This window comes from Entelurus aequoreus, linkage group LG08, assembly GCF_033978785.1.
Source record: "Entelurus aequoreus isolate RoL-2023_Sb linkage group LG08, RoL_Eaeq_v1.1, whole genome shotgun sequence".
Taxonomy (NCBI): domain Eukaryota; kingdom Metazoa; phylum Chordata; class Actinopteri; order Syngnathiformes; family Syngnathidae; genus Entelurus; species Entelurus aequoreus.
In genome coordinates, this window is record NC_084738.1 from 11,895,225 (window position 1) to 11,911,664 (window position 16,440).

A 16,440-nucleotide genomic window follows, 5' to 3' on the forward strand; every position below is an offset into this window, starting at 1 on the left:
AATCCATTCAAATAAAATACCTCCATTAAGTATCAGACAAAAACATGTTCATTTAACTTTTCATTATGTTGCAATTAAACACAAAAACAGCATCTATACACAAATAATAAACGATTAGTTTGGAAAAAACATTCATTACATTTAATATTAAACATTCAGCACTAAAACATGCTATTTGGTTTAAAAGTAATAATTTGTCCACAATGTTAATGATTTACTTCATAGGAAAAAAACATTTATTATATGTGATTTAAAAAATGTGATACTTACAGTTTGAGGTAGGCCAAATACAACACATTTTGTTTAATAATTTGTCCACAATATTTAAGATTTATGTCATATAAAATCATACATAATGAAATTATATATTTACAGTTTGAGTTTGGATGAAAAAGACATATTTTTGTGTACTATAATAACTATTTGTATTATTTGTAAATGTCACCTTTTTGTAGAGAAAAACCATGAAAAATACACTAATGATGACATAGTAATAGTAACATTTAAATAAATATATGTTGTCCTATTATACAAATATACTAATAACTTAATAACTAATAAGAGTTAATGAAGGGGGGAAAATAAATCTTTGGTCACGTGATTGTTTTGGATTTACAATCTTGACTGGCTGTGAGTAGAGTACTCCGAACTTCAGCATTTTCTTTCTTTCTTGCTTTCTTTTTTGCTTTCTTCCTTTTTTTTTATCCGAGGAGATGGCGGCGATATGAGCAGGGTGGGGGGAAGATGGCGAGGCCGTGGGGCCAAGTCGGTCAATTTAATTCCTGATGATCTGTAAGAGGTCAGAATCATCTCATATAGGCCTTGCCGAGCAGATCATTACCAGTCACAAATCTGCAGGTTACATGGCGAGGGGTTTATAGCTGAGTAAATAGGTCGCCGTCATAAGTTCTAAAAATGGCGTTCGCGATAATGGCCAAAGGACGGTTTAATGGAGTTTGCCATTTATTCGTTATCTCTACGCGGGCAGAGACTGTATTGGCACTATCACGCGTTTTTCTTCTTCTTCTAAATAACGTGCTCGGCTGCCATTGCACTTTTTTATGCACACAAATTCTGGCGAGCGCACACACACACACACACACACACACACACACACACACACACACACACACACACACACACACACACACACACACACACACACACACACACACACACACACACACACACACACACACACACACACACACACACACACACACACACACACACACACACACACACACACACACACACACAAATAGTTTCGATTTCAGTGGCAGCAGCAGCAGAAGGTTGGCCACAAGAGATTGTGCTGGTTGGAGCCGGCATGGACCAGATTTTCCAGGCTACAAAGGAAGCACATTACCACTTGTATCGAATAGCGTATTGGGGAAGGAGGAAAAAAATCTTTTGTTTGGGGGGGGGGGAATGCTGATTATCATAACAGAAAAAAAAAATGCAGTAGTGCAATTTTGAATGCTGGCTGGCACCACAAAAACACAAGAAAAAAAAAACCTGTAGGAATAATTACAATTCCACAATACGAGCTTCGGCGTTGGCTTGGCTGAAAGACTCCAAACCCAACCTAAACGAGGAAGAAACACTTCTCACCGAGGATTTTTGTGGAGGATTTGCAATCAGTCAGGCAGCACAAATGAGCTGGAGTAAGTTTTGTTTGGCGGCCACTGACCGTTCATCGGATCTGCTGGCTTGGTCCCCCACCTCTCTCCATAGTGTCCTTTTAAACTTTGGCCCCCTTAAATAAGACCAACCTTGGGGGGGGGAGTCTCTCCTTCGTGAAGTGCATCTTGTTGACATCCAAACTGCACTTTTAGGAAAACATAATTATATTTGTTTACCACTCATGTTACACATGCACCTGAATATTTTGTATCAGGCATTCATTGCTATCAACATCATCATTCATTAACATATGACATGCTAGACCAGCGTCTCCCAAACTTTTTCATACCCTAATGCCGGACTCAAATGTACCAAGATACATGATGTTTTGCCACAAAATCGACATACATAAGAGCACAAAAAATTTACGACAACAATCAGAACCTGATTGATGAACAATACAATTATTCGGGGGTCTCTGTTGTGGTATTTTACCTTCATAATGCGTCACACATTTGTTTATGGTAGACAGGTCTGGACTATAGGCAGGCCAGTCTAGTACCCGCACTCTTTTACTACAAAGCCACGTGCACAATGTGGCCTGGCATTGTCTTGCTGAAATAAGCAGGGGCGGTCATGAAAAAGACGTTGCTTGGATGGCAACATATCCAAAACCTGTATGTACCTTTCAGCATGAATGGTGCCTTCACAGATGTGTAAGTTACACATCTGTGCAGTCTATTCAATTGAATATAGGTTGAAAAGGATTTGCAAATCATTGTATTCTGTTTTTATTTACGATTTACACAACGTGCCAACTTCACTGGTTTTAAGTTTTTGTCCAATGTTTTGTCCAAAATTTTTGTCCAAAATCTAGCTGAGACCGTTTAAAACCCTTGTGCAACCCTATGGCCCGAAACAGGCATTACATGTGTTCCGTATGTGATAGGATTGTTCAGTTTGAAGGTTAGCAGTCACAACTCCAGGGTTTCATGAATGCTCCTTGCTCATCGTGACCCTGATTGGTGCATAACAAGGAAGTGTTGTGTTTTTGTGCGGTGTTGTACCTTAAGTACCATGATTACCATGAATTGATTAACGTGGACCCCGACTTAAACAAGTTGACAAACTTATTCGGGTGTTACCATTTAGTGGTCAATTGTACGGAATATGTACTGTGCTGTGCAATCTACTAATAAAGGTTTCAATCAGTCAATCAAATTCAAAGTACCGTATTTTCCGCACTATAAGGCACACCTAAAAACCTCCAATTTTCTCAAAAGCTGACAGTGCGCCTTATAATCCGGTGCAGGTTATACGTATATGGACCAATATATAGCCACAACACACCTAAACTTCATTTTCATAAAGTTTAGGTCTCGCAACTACGGTAAACAGCCGCCAACTTCTTTTTCCCCTGTAGAAGAAGAAGAGCTTCTTCTTCTACAGTAAGCAGCCGGCAACTTCATTTTCCCCCGTAGAAGAAGAACGTCGTCTTCTACGGTAAGCAGCCACCCCAGTAGAAGAAGAAGAAGCGCGCGGTGCATGCTGGGATATATGACTGCTTGAGGCGTGCCGTTTTGATTTCCATTTGTTTGTTTATGTAAAGCCCCCAAAATGGCTCCTATTAAGAGACACGCTTACGACGCAGAGTTTAAACTTAAGACGATCAGTCACGCAGTAGAACACGGGAATCGAGCAGCAGCGACACTGACTCGATTAATGACGACTTCGACGAGACGAAGGTTGGATGCCGTATCCGCCCAACTGTTTGATTCGGACACTGAAGAAGAAGAATTCGAGGGATTCGTGGATGAGGAATAACTTCATGAAGTGAGCTTTACATGTTTATTTTGTGTGTTGAGTTGTGTGACATTAACGTTTGAGCAACGTTGAGTTATTGATATATTGTTATTGCTCTGCACTATTTCCAGTGTTACTATATTGTGATTGCACTAACGTTTGATTTACCGTAACAGAATCACTGTTTTTTACCTGTTTATTGAATCAGGGAAAAGTTCCCCTCCACTATGTGATATAAATGTTGCACTACATGTTATACCTTGCTGTTGTTAAAAGATAAACAAAACACCACGTCACTGACTTTACCTCGGGGAAAATAATAAAACAGCTGTTCATTCATTTTGGGAGTGAACAGAGTTGTCAGAACGCTGTTTTGTAATCTATTAATAAAGTTTGACTGACCTATCTGACTGTTTTGTTGACATTCCCTTTAGCGCAGCTCCATCTAATGGATGCATAGGTGCGCCTTATAATCCGGTGCGCCTTATATATGAACAAAGTTTTGAAATATGCCATTCATTGAAGGTGCGCCTTATATTCCGGTGCGCCTTATAGTGCGGAAAGTACGGTAGCTTTGTATATCGCTTTAAAAAGGCCTAAGATTTTATCATTTAAACTGTGTAAACTTTTTGTATCAAAATTCAATTTGACGCGTAATACACATTAGGATAGAATAATAGGATATGTTACTCAATTACACCCATTTAATCAATGAGTCGTTCCAGCCCTAGTATGAACAATTGCATTCTCAATAATGTCACATAACTGTCATGCAAATTTACTAAAATGCGCAAATTATCGGCGACAGATATCCGCTAGCGTTGTACGGTATACCGGTATTAGTATACTACCGCGATACTAATGAATCATATTCGGTACTCAGTGTTTCCCATAAACTGCCAAGATACCTGTGGTGGTGGGGGCTATGGGCGTGGTCACCATTGCATCATCGAGTAATTTGCATAATTTACTACAATGATATGATTTTCTCTAAAAAGGCTAAAAAAATGTATACTTACTAATTAATAATAACAGTTTTGTTTTAAACATCCATCCATCCATCCATCCATCCATCCATCCATCCATCCATCCATCCATTTTACAATATAATTACAACACTTTATGTACATATTTATATACAGATTTGAACAATAAGTTATTCACTGAAATATATTTATTAATTGTGTTACAAAAAATATATCTTATAAAATATAAATGCTAAAATGTCTCTTAAAGCTCTGCCCCTTTAATTAGTGCATACTAAATAATTTAACTTTAGCCTACTACTACAACCATATTATTTACCAGCAACATAAAGTGAAACAGAGGCAGAGGTGTCCTGCCACAGTCAGTAACAAATAAACAGAAAACAGTAGTGGTCAAATACAAATAAGGCAACAAGAGAAGTATCCTAGACTTCTCTTTTGTAAAGTAAATCTGAACAGCCGATATGGGCATCTACATCAACTATATGATTTGCCTGAGAAGCTGGAGAGGACAAAAAAATATATGTATTTTTTAAATTTTTTTATTTGTGGCGGACGTATTTCTTTCGTGGCGGGCCGCCACAAATAAATGAATGTGTGGGAAACACTGGTACTATACCGCCTCTGAAAAGTACCGGTCCCCCTGCGCCCCCGTCGTCGTCACGTCGTGTCATTGCTGGTTTACGAGCAGACGAGCATGTTCGGTAGCACACACACACGGAGTACTTACAAACAGACACAGTGTATAGACAGAAAAGGAAGAACAGACGCGTTTTGGCTTAAAAACTAACGATAAAGGTGAAGTTACAACACTGAAACGCCCACCGGAAGAAGCCCCTTAAGACATGGCTAGCTAGCGGCTAAAGTCGAGCCACAGTCTGCAGTGTTTTAGCTACTTCTAAATCACTAATCCTCGCCTCCATGGCGACAAATAAAGTACATTTCTTACAAGTATCATCCCTGCAGGACGAGGAATAGCTAAACATGCTTCACTACACACCGTAGCTCACCAGCGTCAAAATGTAAACAAACGCTATTGGTGGATCTACGCCTGACATCCACTGTAATGATACCAAATTCAGGAGCGTATCTAGTCGATACTACTATGGTTACGTTGATATTTTTTGGCATCACAACATCTTCTTTGTTTTTAAAAAAATGTATATTATGTTTATAAACTCAGTAAATATGTCCCAGGACTTTGAATATGACCAATGTATGATCCTGTAACTACTTGGTATCGGATTCATACCCAAATTTGTGGTATCATCCAAAACTAATGTAAGGTATCCAAACAACAGAAGAATAAATGATTATTACATTTTAACAGAAGTGTAGATAGAACATGTTAAAAGAGAAAGTAAGCAGATATTAACAGTGAATGAACAAGTAGATTAATAGTTATTTTTCTACCACTTGTCCTTTATAATTTTGACAAAATAATGTAATGGAAAATTACACAATATGTTACTGCATACGTCAGCAGACAAATTAGGAGCCTTTGTTGGCTTACTTACAAATAAAAGAAAAGTTGTCTTGTATGTTCACTATTTTATTTAAGGACAAACTTGCAATAAGAAACATATGTTTAATGTACCCTAAGATTTTTTGTTAAAATAAAGCCATTAATGCCATTTTTGTCCAAATGTACAGAAAAGTATCGAAATAATTTTGGTAACGGGACCAAAATATTGGTATCGGGACAACACTAATATGCAAATTAGTGGACAAAAAAAATCTAGATTTTAGCCCACATTTCAACATATCATTAGCACAAACTATATATTTCCCTGTTTCCTTGCTGCATCAATTCCTGTGGCTTGTTCGGTAATGCTCGCTGATCCTGCGAGCGGAGCGATCCACTTCCTCGCCTTTGTTTAATGTGACAGCGCCACGACTTGATCTTTGTTTGATCAAAGATAAAAAAAAAAAGGTCTGCGTGAGCTGCGCGTTCAGTTGCATTTACCTCGTCATTTCCCAAATGCGCCACTTGCAAACAGAAAAATCGTCAGGGTTAATCCTGTAACTTCTTCCTGGCAATATTCCTTCTCCATTGATTGTTTTCACTGTCTCTCCTCTTCTTTCTCTCTTTTCTTCCCTCTTTTGCTCTCGTGATGCAGTTGATAAAGTTACGCGAAGAGGTAAGTGCTTCTCTGCTTTAACTATTTTTAAATTGCTTTCCACGCTGGAAATTCCCATTTGCCCTCCTTGTATCTTTTGCAGAAAACTAACATCAGCTCATTTGGAACCCCCCCTCTTTTTTTTTTTATATCACTTAAAGGCCAAGTCAAAGATAATGAATCCACTAAAAGCCACTTTCTCTAGTTGCCACCTTTCTCTTGAATATAAGACAGTGAAGATGAGCTATTACTTCTGATAGGCATTGATTGGGTCCAGTGCAGTCCAGAACCAGAATCGTCTGACTTTTTATCAAATGAGTGTTGTTTGTTGACCGCCTTCACTCATCATTGTTCAAAACAACAAGGCTTGGCCTTCTTTGCCCATTTAAAAAAGCTAAAAGCTAATTTGTACTGTTTTGTTTTGAGCACATGGTATGGATGCTTTCACTCAGTGGTTCGATTCCCAATGAAATCAAGACAGGATGTTGAATGAAAACAAATGTGGAAAAACTTTGCATCAAACTTTGGCCGTTTGGTGACTTCACGGGGCTTATTTCAACATGCGTCTAAGGGTTAATTCCTGGTTTGTGTTGTGCTTTTTCTGTTTCAATTTCTGTAAAGATAACTTGTATATAGTGTCCTCATCCAAGGAAGTGTCAAAGAATTAACATGACACATTAGCTTTTTCTTTGGCTTTTTCCCCCCCGCACCAGCCTCAACAAGGGCTGTTCAAAGAAAAATATATATCGGAAATTACGTGAATCAAACCAATCAAAGATGTGTTTTTCCATTTTACTAAAAGCCTGGGGCCGTACTTATCAAGCTTCTTAGAGTGCCATTTTACACTTAAGTCCTGAGAATTTGCGAAATGTAGTTCTACTCTCAAACTTAAGAATAAAAGCTTTTTATCAACGTTCTTAAGTCTAAGAATCACTCCTACTCTCCACGATATTTAAGAGACCTTCAGAGGTGTCTTAAGTGGTTAGGAGTTGCCAGCAGGGGATGGCACTGAGGCGAGAGAGACGTGCGCGAACGTTCAGGGAATGGAACAATGTTTTTTTTTTTTTGATGACGAGCAGCTGATCAAACGGTATCGTTTAGACAGAGCGGATATTATTTTTGTCACGGATTTAATACTTTTCGATTCCTTGTTGATTTCTGCATGTGGCTGCAGTGGGCTAGTATATATAGAGCCACCCACACCAGTTTCAAATTAGTTGCCTAATTAATGAATTGGAAAGAAAATGTTATGACAGTAGCGTATGTGTGTGGCCGTGAGGTGAGTGACGTCAGTGAGTGTGTGGGCGATAGAAGAGAGGGAGCGGTAGCGTGAGTGCCGGCGGGGACTAGTTTGTTTTGTATTATTTTGTAGTTTATTGTCAAAATATACACTCCCATTGTCCACTTAAATATTTCCAAGATATTTCTTTATTCTTAGACAACGGATTCCCTTCCGTGATTGGTCATTTCTATGGACACAGAAATGACGTCACCTAAAATTCCGTTTACGGCACATAGTAATGTCGTAATTCAGCTCTGAGTGTGACACTTAAGATTCAGTCCTACACTTTGCTGAAAGTGTGAGTAAGACGCTTGATAACTAACTTTTAAGTGCAGCTTTCAGCGAAGAATTTATTTACTCTTAAGTCAACTCTTAGCAGACTTCTTAGGAGTAATTCTAAGAAGCTTGATAAGTACGGTCCCTGATCTACTAAAATCCAAATACCACGCACTAAACAGCCTGCAATCTATAAAATAGCGTTTGCTATTAGTGTGCATTTGCAATTGAAAAGAGGTGCAGACCGCCTTTTTTAAATGAGTATTTTATGTGTACTATATGGGGCATCACCATGGAGACACTCATTTACTGCACATTCATGTTATAATGCTCCAACCTTTGGCGTTTTGCTATGTTTTTAAACATGCAAAAGACATCTAGTACTTTTTAATGGGTATTTTAGAAGCAGTCATGAAAATATTTTAATAATATACAGCACAGGCCAAACATTTGGACACACCTTCTCATTCACAACACAACGGATGGTCCCAACCCCATTGATAAAGCAAGAATTTCCACTAATCAACCCTGATAAGGCACACCTGTGACGTGAAAACCATTTCAGGGGACTACCTCTTGAAGCTCTGCGAGAGAATGCCAAGAGTGTGCAATTCAGTAATCAGAGTAAAGGGTGGCTATTTTGAAGAAACTACAGTATAACACGTTTTCAGTTATTTCACCTATTTTTTTGTTAAGTACATAACTCCACATGTGTTCATTCATAGTTTTGATGCCTTCAGTGACAATCTACAATGTAAATAGTCATGAAAATAAAGAAAATGCATTGAATGAGAAGGTGTGTCCAAACTTTTGGCCTTTACTGTATATTCTATGTGGAAAAAACAAACCTCATTAAAAAATACTAAAGGACACTAAAATGCATCGATTTATTTTTATTTTTTAAATCAGCCCCTTAAGTCCTCTAGCAGCTATAAAATTATAAAATGATGTTGCTGAATAGATGATACAGTATGTCTAACATTTGTATTTCTGTCCGCCCAAAATGTTGACACACACGTACTGCAGACGGAGGATTCTCGTCTGTCCATCGGCTGTGTGAAACTATCAGTTTGCACGTCTTTCCCCTCACATGCTAATTAAATCACACAATAGTGCTCGCAAAACGATGATGAGTGTTGACAAATCACATTACGTGTGCTAAATAAGTATATTTGCTTCTTCTCCTCCCAGTATTGTGGGCGTTTTTATGATCAGCATAATGAGATTGCAAAATGGATGGCATGCCTTATTCTGCTCACTTAACAGACACAATCCACTCAGCACACGTTTAGTAGATCAGCTTTGCGTGTGCTATCAAGTTTGCATGTGTTTTAGTCCACGCAAACCTTTAGTAAATTTCTTTTTTTTTTTTTAGATAGGCGCTCATTTGTCGTGAAAGTGTTTTGTTTGGAATTAAAGGGGAACTGCACTTTTTTCAGTATGTTGCCAATCATTGACAATCATTATGTAAAACAAAAACTTGTATGTTTTTCTTTTTTTGAATGCATTCTAACTCGTAAATAAACAGTAGCGAAAGTCAGCTAACAATGGAGGGTAATGGGATTCGCTGTATTCTGCCTGTAAAGAGCCCCCCAAAAAACCTGTTCAAAAACCACCATTATCGTTTTATGTACACACATTAAAGTAGTAACAGGCACATTCATAATAACATGTAATATTGACATATTCTGCTCTGTTTAAACATGCCGCAGCATACTAATTTCACAGACGCATCACGTTTGCTTTTCCCTTCAACAACTACCACCATAAATTCCGGACTAGAAGCTGCTACTTTTTTCCTACACTTTAAACCCTGCGACTTATAAAATGAATGGCTAATTTATGGATTTTTCTTTGCTGACGGATATAATACAAATAATTTTATTAAAAAAACAAGCAAAAGCAAAAAAAAAAAAGTGGGCGTGTAGGAGGGTCTTTTTGTGTCATGGGGCGGCATGGCGTAGTGGGTTGAGCGGCCTTGCCAGAAACCTGAGGGTTGCAGGTTCGCTCCCCGCCTCTTACCATCCAAAAATCGCTGCCGTTGTGTCCTTGGGCAGGACACTTCACCCTTGCCCCCGGTGCCGCTCACACCGGAGAATGAATGATGAATGAATGAGTTGTAAAAATGAATGATGGGTTCTCACTTCTCTGTGAAGCGCTTTGAGTGTCTAGAAAAGCGCTATATAAATCTAATCCATTATTATTATTATTATTCTCACCAAAGAAGTTTACCAACTTCTCAATTTATGCTAACAACTTTCCAATGTACAAGTGAGATGCATGATTTATAATGGATAATTAATGTTTACAGCAGCAGCTCAGTATGTCACTAGTTGGGTAAGCTTTTTAGCTCTCTCTGATCACGGCGCCGCTAAAAATAGTATGTCTGCGTTAGTGTTTATTATAACAATATTGCTAATACTTGGTTGATATTCAGGTCACAAGATGTAAATGGAGTATTGCGGGCATTTTTAGATGTTTTTATAAGAGGGCTTTATGGGCGCAATAGAGGACACCCATAAGCTGCATTATTAGCCAACTCGTACTTGCTGTATTTTACAAATTAGAATGCATAAAAAAGAAAGACATATGTGTTCTTGTCTCTCATGGGGATTGTGACTAATAGGAACAATTCCCCCAAAAAGTGCAGTTCCCTTTTAACTGTGTTTAAAGGCCTACTGAAAGCCACTACTAACGACCACGCAGTCTGATAGTTTATATATCAATGATGAAATCTTAACATTGCAACACATGCCAATACGGCCGGGTTAACTTATAAAGTGCAATTTGAAATTTCCAGGTAAACTTCCGGTTGGAAACGTCTATATATGATGACGTATGCGCGTGACGTCACGACGGCAACGGAAGTATTCGTACCCAATGTGTCACCATACAAAGAAGAAAGTTGTAGGTGGGATCGGTGTATTAGGGGCTGGCTGTAGCAACACAACAAAGAGGACTTACTTGGATAGCAGACATCTGTGATCGGGTGAAGTCCTTCGTCGCGCCGTCGATCGCTGGAACGCAGGTGAGCACGGGTGTTGATGAGCAGAAGAGGGCTGGCTAGCGTAGGTGGAGCGCTAATGTTTTTATCATAGCTCTGTGAGGTCCGGTTGCTAAGTTGCTAAGTTAGCTTCAGCGTCGTTAGCAACAGCATTGTTAAGCTTTGCCAGGCTGAGAATTATTAACCGTGTAGTTACATGTCCATGGTTTAATAGTATTGTTGATCTTCTGTCTATCCTTCCAGTCAGGGATTTATTTATTTTGTTTCTATCTGCATTTCAGCCAGATGCTATCACGTTAGCTCAGTAGCTAAAGAGCTTCGCTGATGTATTGTCGTGGAGATAAAAGTCACTGTGAATGTCCATTTCGCGTTCTCGACTCTCATTTTCAAGAGGATATAGTATCCGAGGTGGTTTAAAATACAAATCCGTGATCCACAATAGAAAAAGGAGAGAGTGTGGAATCCAATGAGACCTTGTACCTAAGTTACGGTCAGAGCGAAAAAAGATACACCCTGCACTGCCTCTCTAGTTCTTCACTCTAACGTTCCTCATCCACGAATCTTTCATCCTCGCTCAAATTAATGGGGTAATCGTCGCTTTCTCGGTCCGAATCTCTCTCGCTCCATTGTAAACAACGGGGAATTGTGAGGAATTCTTCCTCCTGTGACGTCACGCTACTTGCGGTATAGGCAAGGCTTTTTTTAATCAGCGACCAAAAGTTGCAAACTTTATCGTCGTTGTTCTATACTAAATCCTTTCAGCAAAAATATGGCAATATCGCGAAATGATCAAGTATGACACATAGAATGGATCTGCTATCCCCGTTTAAATAAAAAAATGTCATTTCAGTAGGCCTTTAACTTCTTTTTACACGTGTGTTACATGTAAGAATGTTAGTGGGAGAAGCGTAGGGAGTTGGATTGTTTGTCAACGTTTAAAGAATGAAATACACACCTTTTTTGTTTGCAATAAGAATGAGTGTTTAAAGGCCTACTGAAATTAATTTTTTTTATTTAAACGGGGATAGCAGATCTATTCTATGTGTCATACTTGATCATTTCGCGATATTGCCATATTTTTGCTGAAAGGATTTAGTATAGAACAACGACGATAAAGATTGCAACTTTTGGTATCTGATAAAAAAAAGGCTTGCCCCTACCGGAAGTAGCGTGACGTAGTCAGTTGAACATATACGCAAAGTTCCCTATTGTTTACAATGATGGCCGCATGAAGTGAGAGAGATTCGGACCGAGAAAGCGACAATTTCCCCATTAATTTGAGCGAGGATGAAAGATTTGTGGATGAGTAAAGTGCAAGTGAAGGACTAGTGGGGAGTTGAAGCTATTCAGATAGGGAAGATGCTGTGAGAGCCGGGGGTGACCTGATATTCAGCTGGGAATGACTACTTTAGTAAATAAACACAAGACATATATATACTCTATTAGCCACAACACAACCAGGCTTATATTTAATATGCCACAAATTAATCCTGCATAAAAACACCTGCGTGTTTGTTATGCTAGCTCCTAGCTCCTCTGCTAGCTCCTAGCTCCATAGAACACGCCAATACAATTCAAACACCTGATCAACACACAATCACTCAGCCCAAAAGACCGTTTACCTAACCCAAGGTTCATAAAGCTTATATATTTTTAAAAAGTTACGTACGTGACGCGCACATACGGTCAAGTTATCGAATGTTTAGCAGCCAAGGCTGCATACTCACGGTACCTGATATTCAGCTGGGAATGACTACAACAGTAAATAAACACAATACATATATATACTCTATTAGCCACAACACAACCAGGCTTATATTTAATATGCCACAAATTAATCCTGCATAATAACACCTGCGTGTTTGTTATGCTAGCTTCTAGCTCCTCTGCTAGCTCCTAGCTCCATAGAACACGCCAATACAATTCAAACACCTGATCAACACACACAATCACTCAGCCCAAAAGACCGTTCACCTAACCCAAGGTTCATAAAGCTTATATATTTTTAAAAAGTTACGTACGTGACGCGCACGTACGGTACGGTACGTGTTATGCTAGCTCCTAGCTCCTCTGCTAGCTCCTAGCTCCATAGAACACGCCAATACAATTCAAACACATGATCAACACACACAATCACTCAGCCCAAAAGACCGTTCACCTAACCCAAGGTTCATAAAGCTTATATATTTTAAAAAAGTTACGTACATACGCAAAAAAAAGCCAAAGCTGCATACTCACAGTAGCACGTCTGCGTCTTTGTCATCCAAATCAAAGTATTCCTGGTAAGAGTCTGTGTTGTCCCAGTTCTCTACAGGCGTCTGTGTATCCAAGTCAAATGTCCTCCTGGTTAGAGTCTCTGTTATCCGAGTTCTTCCATCTTGACTGCATCTTTCGGGAATGTAAACAAAGAAGCGCCGGCTGTGTACTGTTGTGGCTGACTACGTTCGAAAAATACGTCCATTTCGCACCGACAACTTTCTTCTTTGCTTGCTCAGCTTCCTTCTTCATAATGCAATGAACATGATTGAAACAGATTCACGAACACAGATGTCCAGAATACTGTGGAATTATGAAATGAAAACAGAGCTTTTTCGTATTGGCTTCAATGTGGAAGGCATACCCGTGTTCGCCGGTCTACGTCACGCGCATACGTCATCCTCAGAGGCGTTTCGAACCGGAAGTTTAGCGGCAAATTTAAAATGTCACTTTATAAGTTAACCCGGCCGTATTGGCATGTGTTATAATGTTAAGATTTCATCATTGATATATAAACTATCAGACTGCGTGGTCGGTAGTAGTGGCTTTCAGTAGGCCTTTAATGGTTTTTATGTCTTACTTTTAGCAGTGGCTAACCTTTTTCACAATTTTTTTAAGTGAGACGTGGGCAAAGTCGGGGAGTGTTTTGTTATTTTATGCTTTAACAATGAGATGCACACATTTTGCCTTTGTCATCCGTCTTGAAAGTCTGCGTTTTATTGTTTTTACCGCACAGTCTTAGCAGTGGTTCACTTCTTTTTACGCTCGTGTTACGATTAAAAACAGCCTGACATCTGAAAGGTCGGTGTGTTTTGCTGTTCTTTAAGTTGAAAGAATGCGTCATCCGTCTTGACAGTCTATGTTTTGTAGTTTATACCGCTCAGTCTTTGCCGTAGTTAACATCTTTTCACACTTGTGTTACAATTTTAGAAGGGAAGGTGCCTTGAGAAGTTGGAGTTGCAATAACGTGATTTGGCATCACACCTTTGTCATTCATCTTGAAAGTCAGCATTCTATTGTTTATAGCTCTCAGTGGGTAACTTCTTTTTACACTTGTATGACAGGTCAGAATGTGAAAGTGTTGGTGCCAGCAGTGGATTATTACTAAAAGTTGTTTTGAAATTTCACTTTACAAGCAAACAGGTCCAAATATGGGCTTTTTTTTGGTCTTATTTGGGCGTTTTTGGTTAATTTTGCCCACCTCATTACACCTCCAGTGCTGCAAGGTTTGCGCTTGCAGGTGTTAAATGTTCCTCCGAGTGAGACGAGCTGCCTCCCCTTGCATCTGTGGAGTTGTGCTTCTTTTCAAAGCTATTCATAATTTAGAGCAGCCAACCCAACAGGCCCAGATGTCGTGTTATGCCCCCCCCCATCCCTCTTTATTTAGTTGTACTTTACTTCTTCTGTTTTCCTCCCACACTTTTTGTTCATTTCCTTCTCGCCTTAGGGGTCAGGAGACATCTTGCGTTACCTCACCTGTCTACTCCCCCTTTTGAATGGCTCCATTCACGTAATGGGGCTTGATTCGGTGCCCCTTTCTGCCTTATTCCGCAGCAATCTTGCAGCCTCCCTTTTTTCTCCTTCCTGTATTTGAATCAAAGGCTGGCACAGCTTATACACACTTAAGCCCTTTGCTTTAAAAAAGAAAAAAAAAAACTATACTTTTTTTTTCTCTCTCTCTTCAGCTGCAAAACATGTTTAAATATTTAGCAGCCATATTCACAGCTGTTTGACACTTGTAATTCCTCGTCTTACAAGTCCCAAACAAACGGCACAGAAGATCACACAGTCAGTGTGAATCACAGCTGCCATCATTATTCACTTTGACTCCCCCCCTTATTGAAATAATAAGGAAATGATCTGAACTTTGGAAAATGGTGATAGTAAGCGCCGGTGTTTGATATAGGCAAGAGGAGGCAGGAGAGCGAAAAAGGAAGAAAGACGGGAGAGATTTTTCTTTTGAGCTGCAGCTGCATTGTTCTGGGGCTCCCTGTTAATAACTTACAACTGAGGAGGAGTGCTCCTCCACACTAAAACAGAGCACAACAACAACAACAAAAAAAAAGGAAAACGCCGCTCCTGTGAAGAATCTTTGTTGGAAAATGTAGGTGTCACATTAAAGGCGTAAAGAGGTATGATATTTATCTTATAAGATATCCAAACGCCTGCTTTAGTCCTTGCTTGTTTGTGTTACAACCACAGTGGTCGGCCTTGAGATTGGACCTTGTAGCACAGCAAAAACTGGCAGACACTCTAAAATGCTGACAAAGATCCGCTAGCGCATGACAACATAGAATCTTAACACCTATTCAGCCGTTCTTTGTTTGTCCTGCGGAATAACATTTAATAAGTGTGAGGAGTATTAGAATCATTCTGTTATAAAGAGTACACATCTCTCTTAAACACAGTCATCCCTCATTTAACGCCGTTAAATGGTTCCTGACCCGACCACTGTAAGGGAATTTACACGAAATAGGAATTATTTATATATATATACAGTACAGGCCAAAAGTTTGGACACACCTTCTCATTTCAATGCGTTTTCTTTATTTTCATGACTATTTACATTATACAACACTATGAATGAACACATGTGGAGTTATGTACTTAACAAAAAAAGGTGTAATAACTGAAAACATGTTTTATATTCTGGTTTCTTCAAAATAGCCACCTTTTGCTCTGATTACTGCTTTTGGCATTCTCTCAATGAGCTTTAAGAGGTAGTCAACTGAAATGGTTTTCACTTCGCAGGTGTCATAGTTTTGATGCCTTCAGTGACTATCTACAATATAAATAGTCATAAAGATATAGAAAACGCATTGAAATGAGAAGGTGTGTACTGTATTTTGCAAATTATTTTCACAGTTTGAGCTAAAAAAACACTTTACACACTTTTAGATACAGTTTTTAACATTAGTGCACGCTAAACATGAAATACCAACATTTTAGTCACCTTACCCAACATAATACACATAATAGAAAATACGACATATTCTGTACTGTAATGCATATAAAACATAAATAAGACATACAGTGCAGTAATATTTACTGACGCACGCACGCAAACACACACACACACACACACAC

The 16,440-nt window shown here is 39.0% G+C and overlaps 1 protein-coding gene across 4 annotated transcripts in view; it reads left to right on the forward strand.

Moving 5' to 3' along the window:
* Positions 1 to 16,440, forward strand: part of vti1a (vesicle transport through interaction with t-SNAREs 1A) — a 284,729-nt gene that overhangs the window by 51,853 nt on the left and 216,436 nt on the right. For 2 of the 4 annotated variants that reach the window (XM_062055539.1, XM_062055537.1), the window contains exon 5: positions 6,536 to 6,556. The exons of the other annotated variants lie outside the window; for them this stretch is intronic. In XM_062055539.1, coding sequence (XP_061911523.1) covers positions 6,536 to 6,556 — 21 coding nt within the window. The remainder of the gene's footprint in view (positions 1 to 6,535; positions 6,557 to 16,440) is intronic. 4 annotated transcript variants of the gene reach the window in all.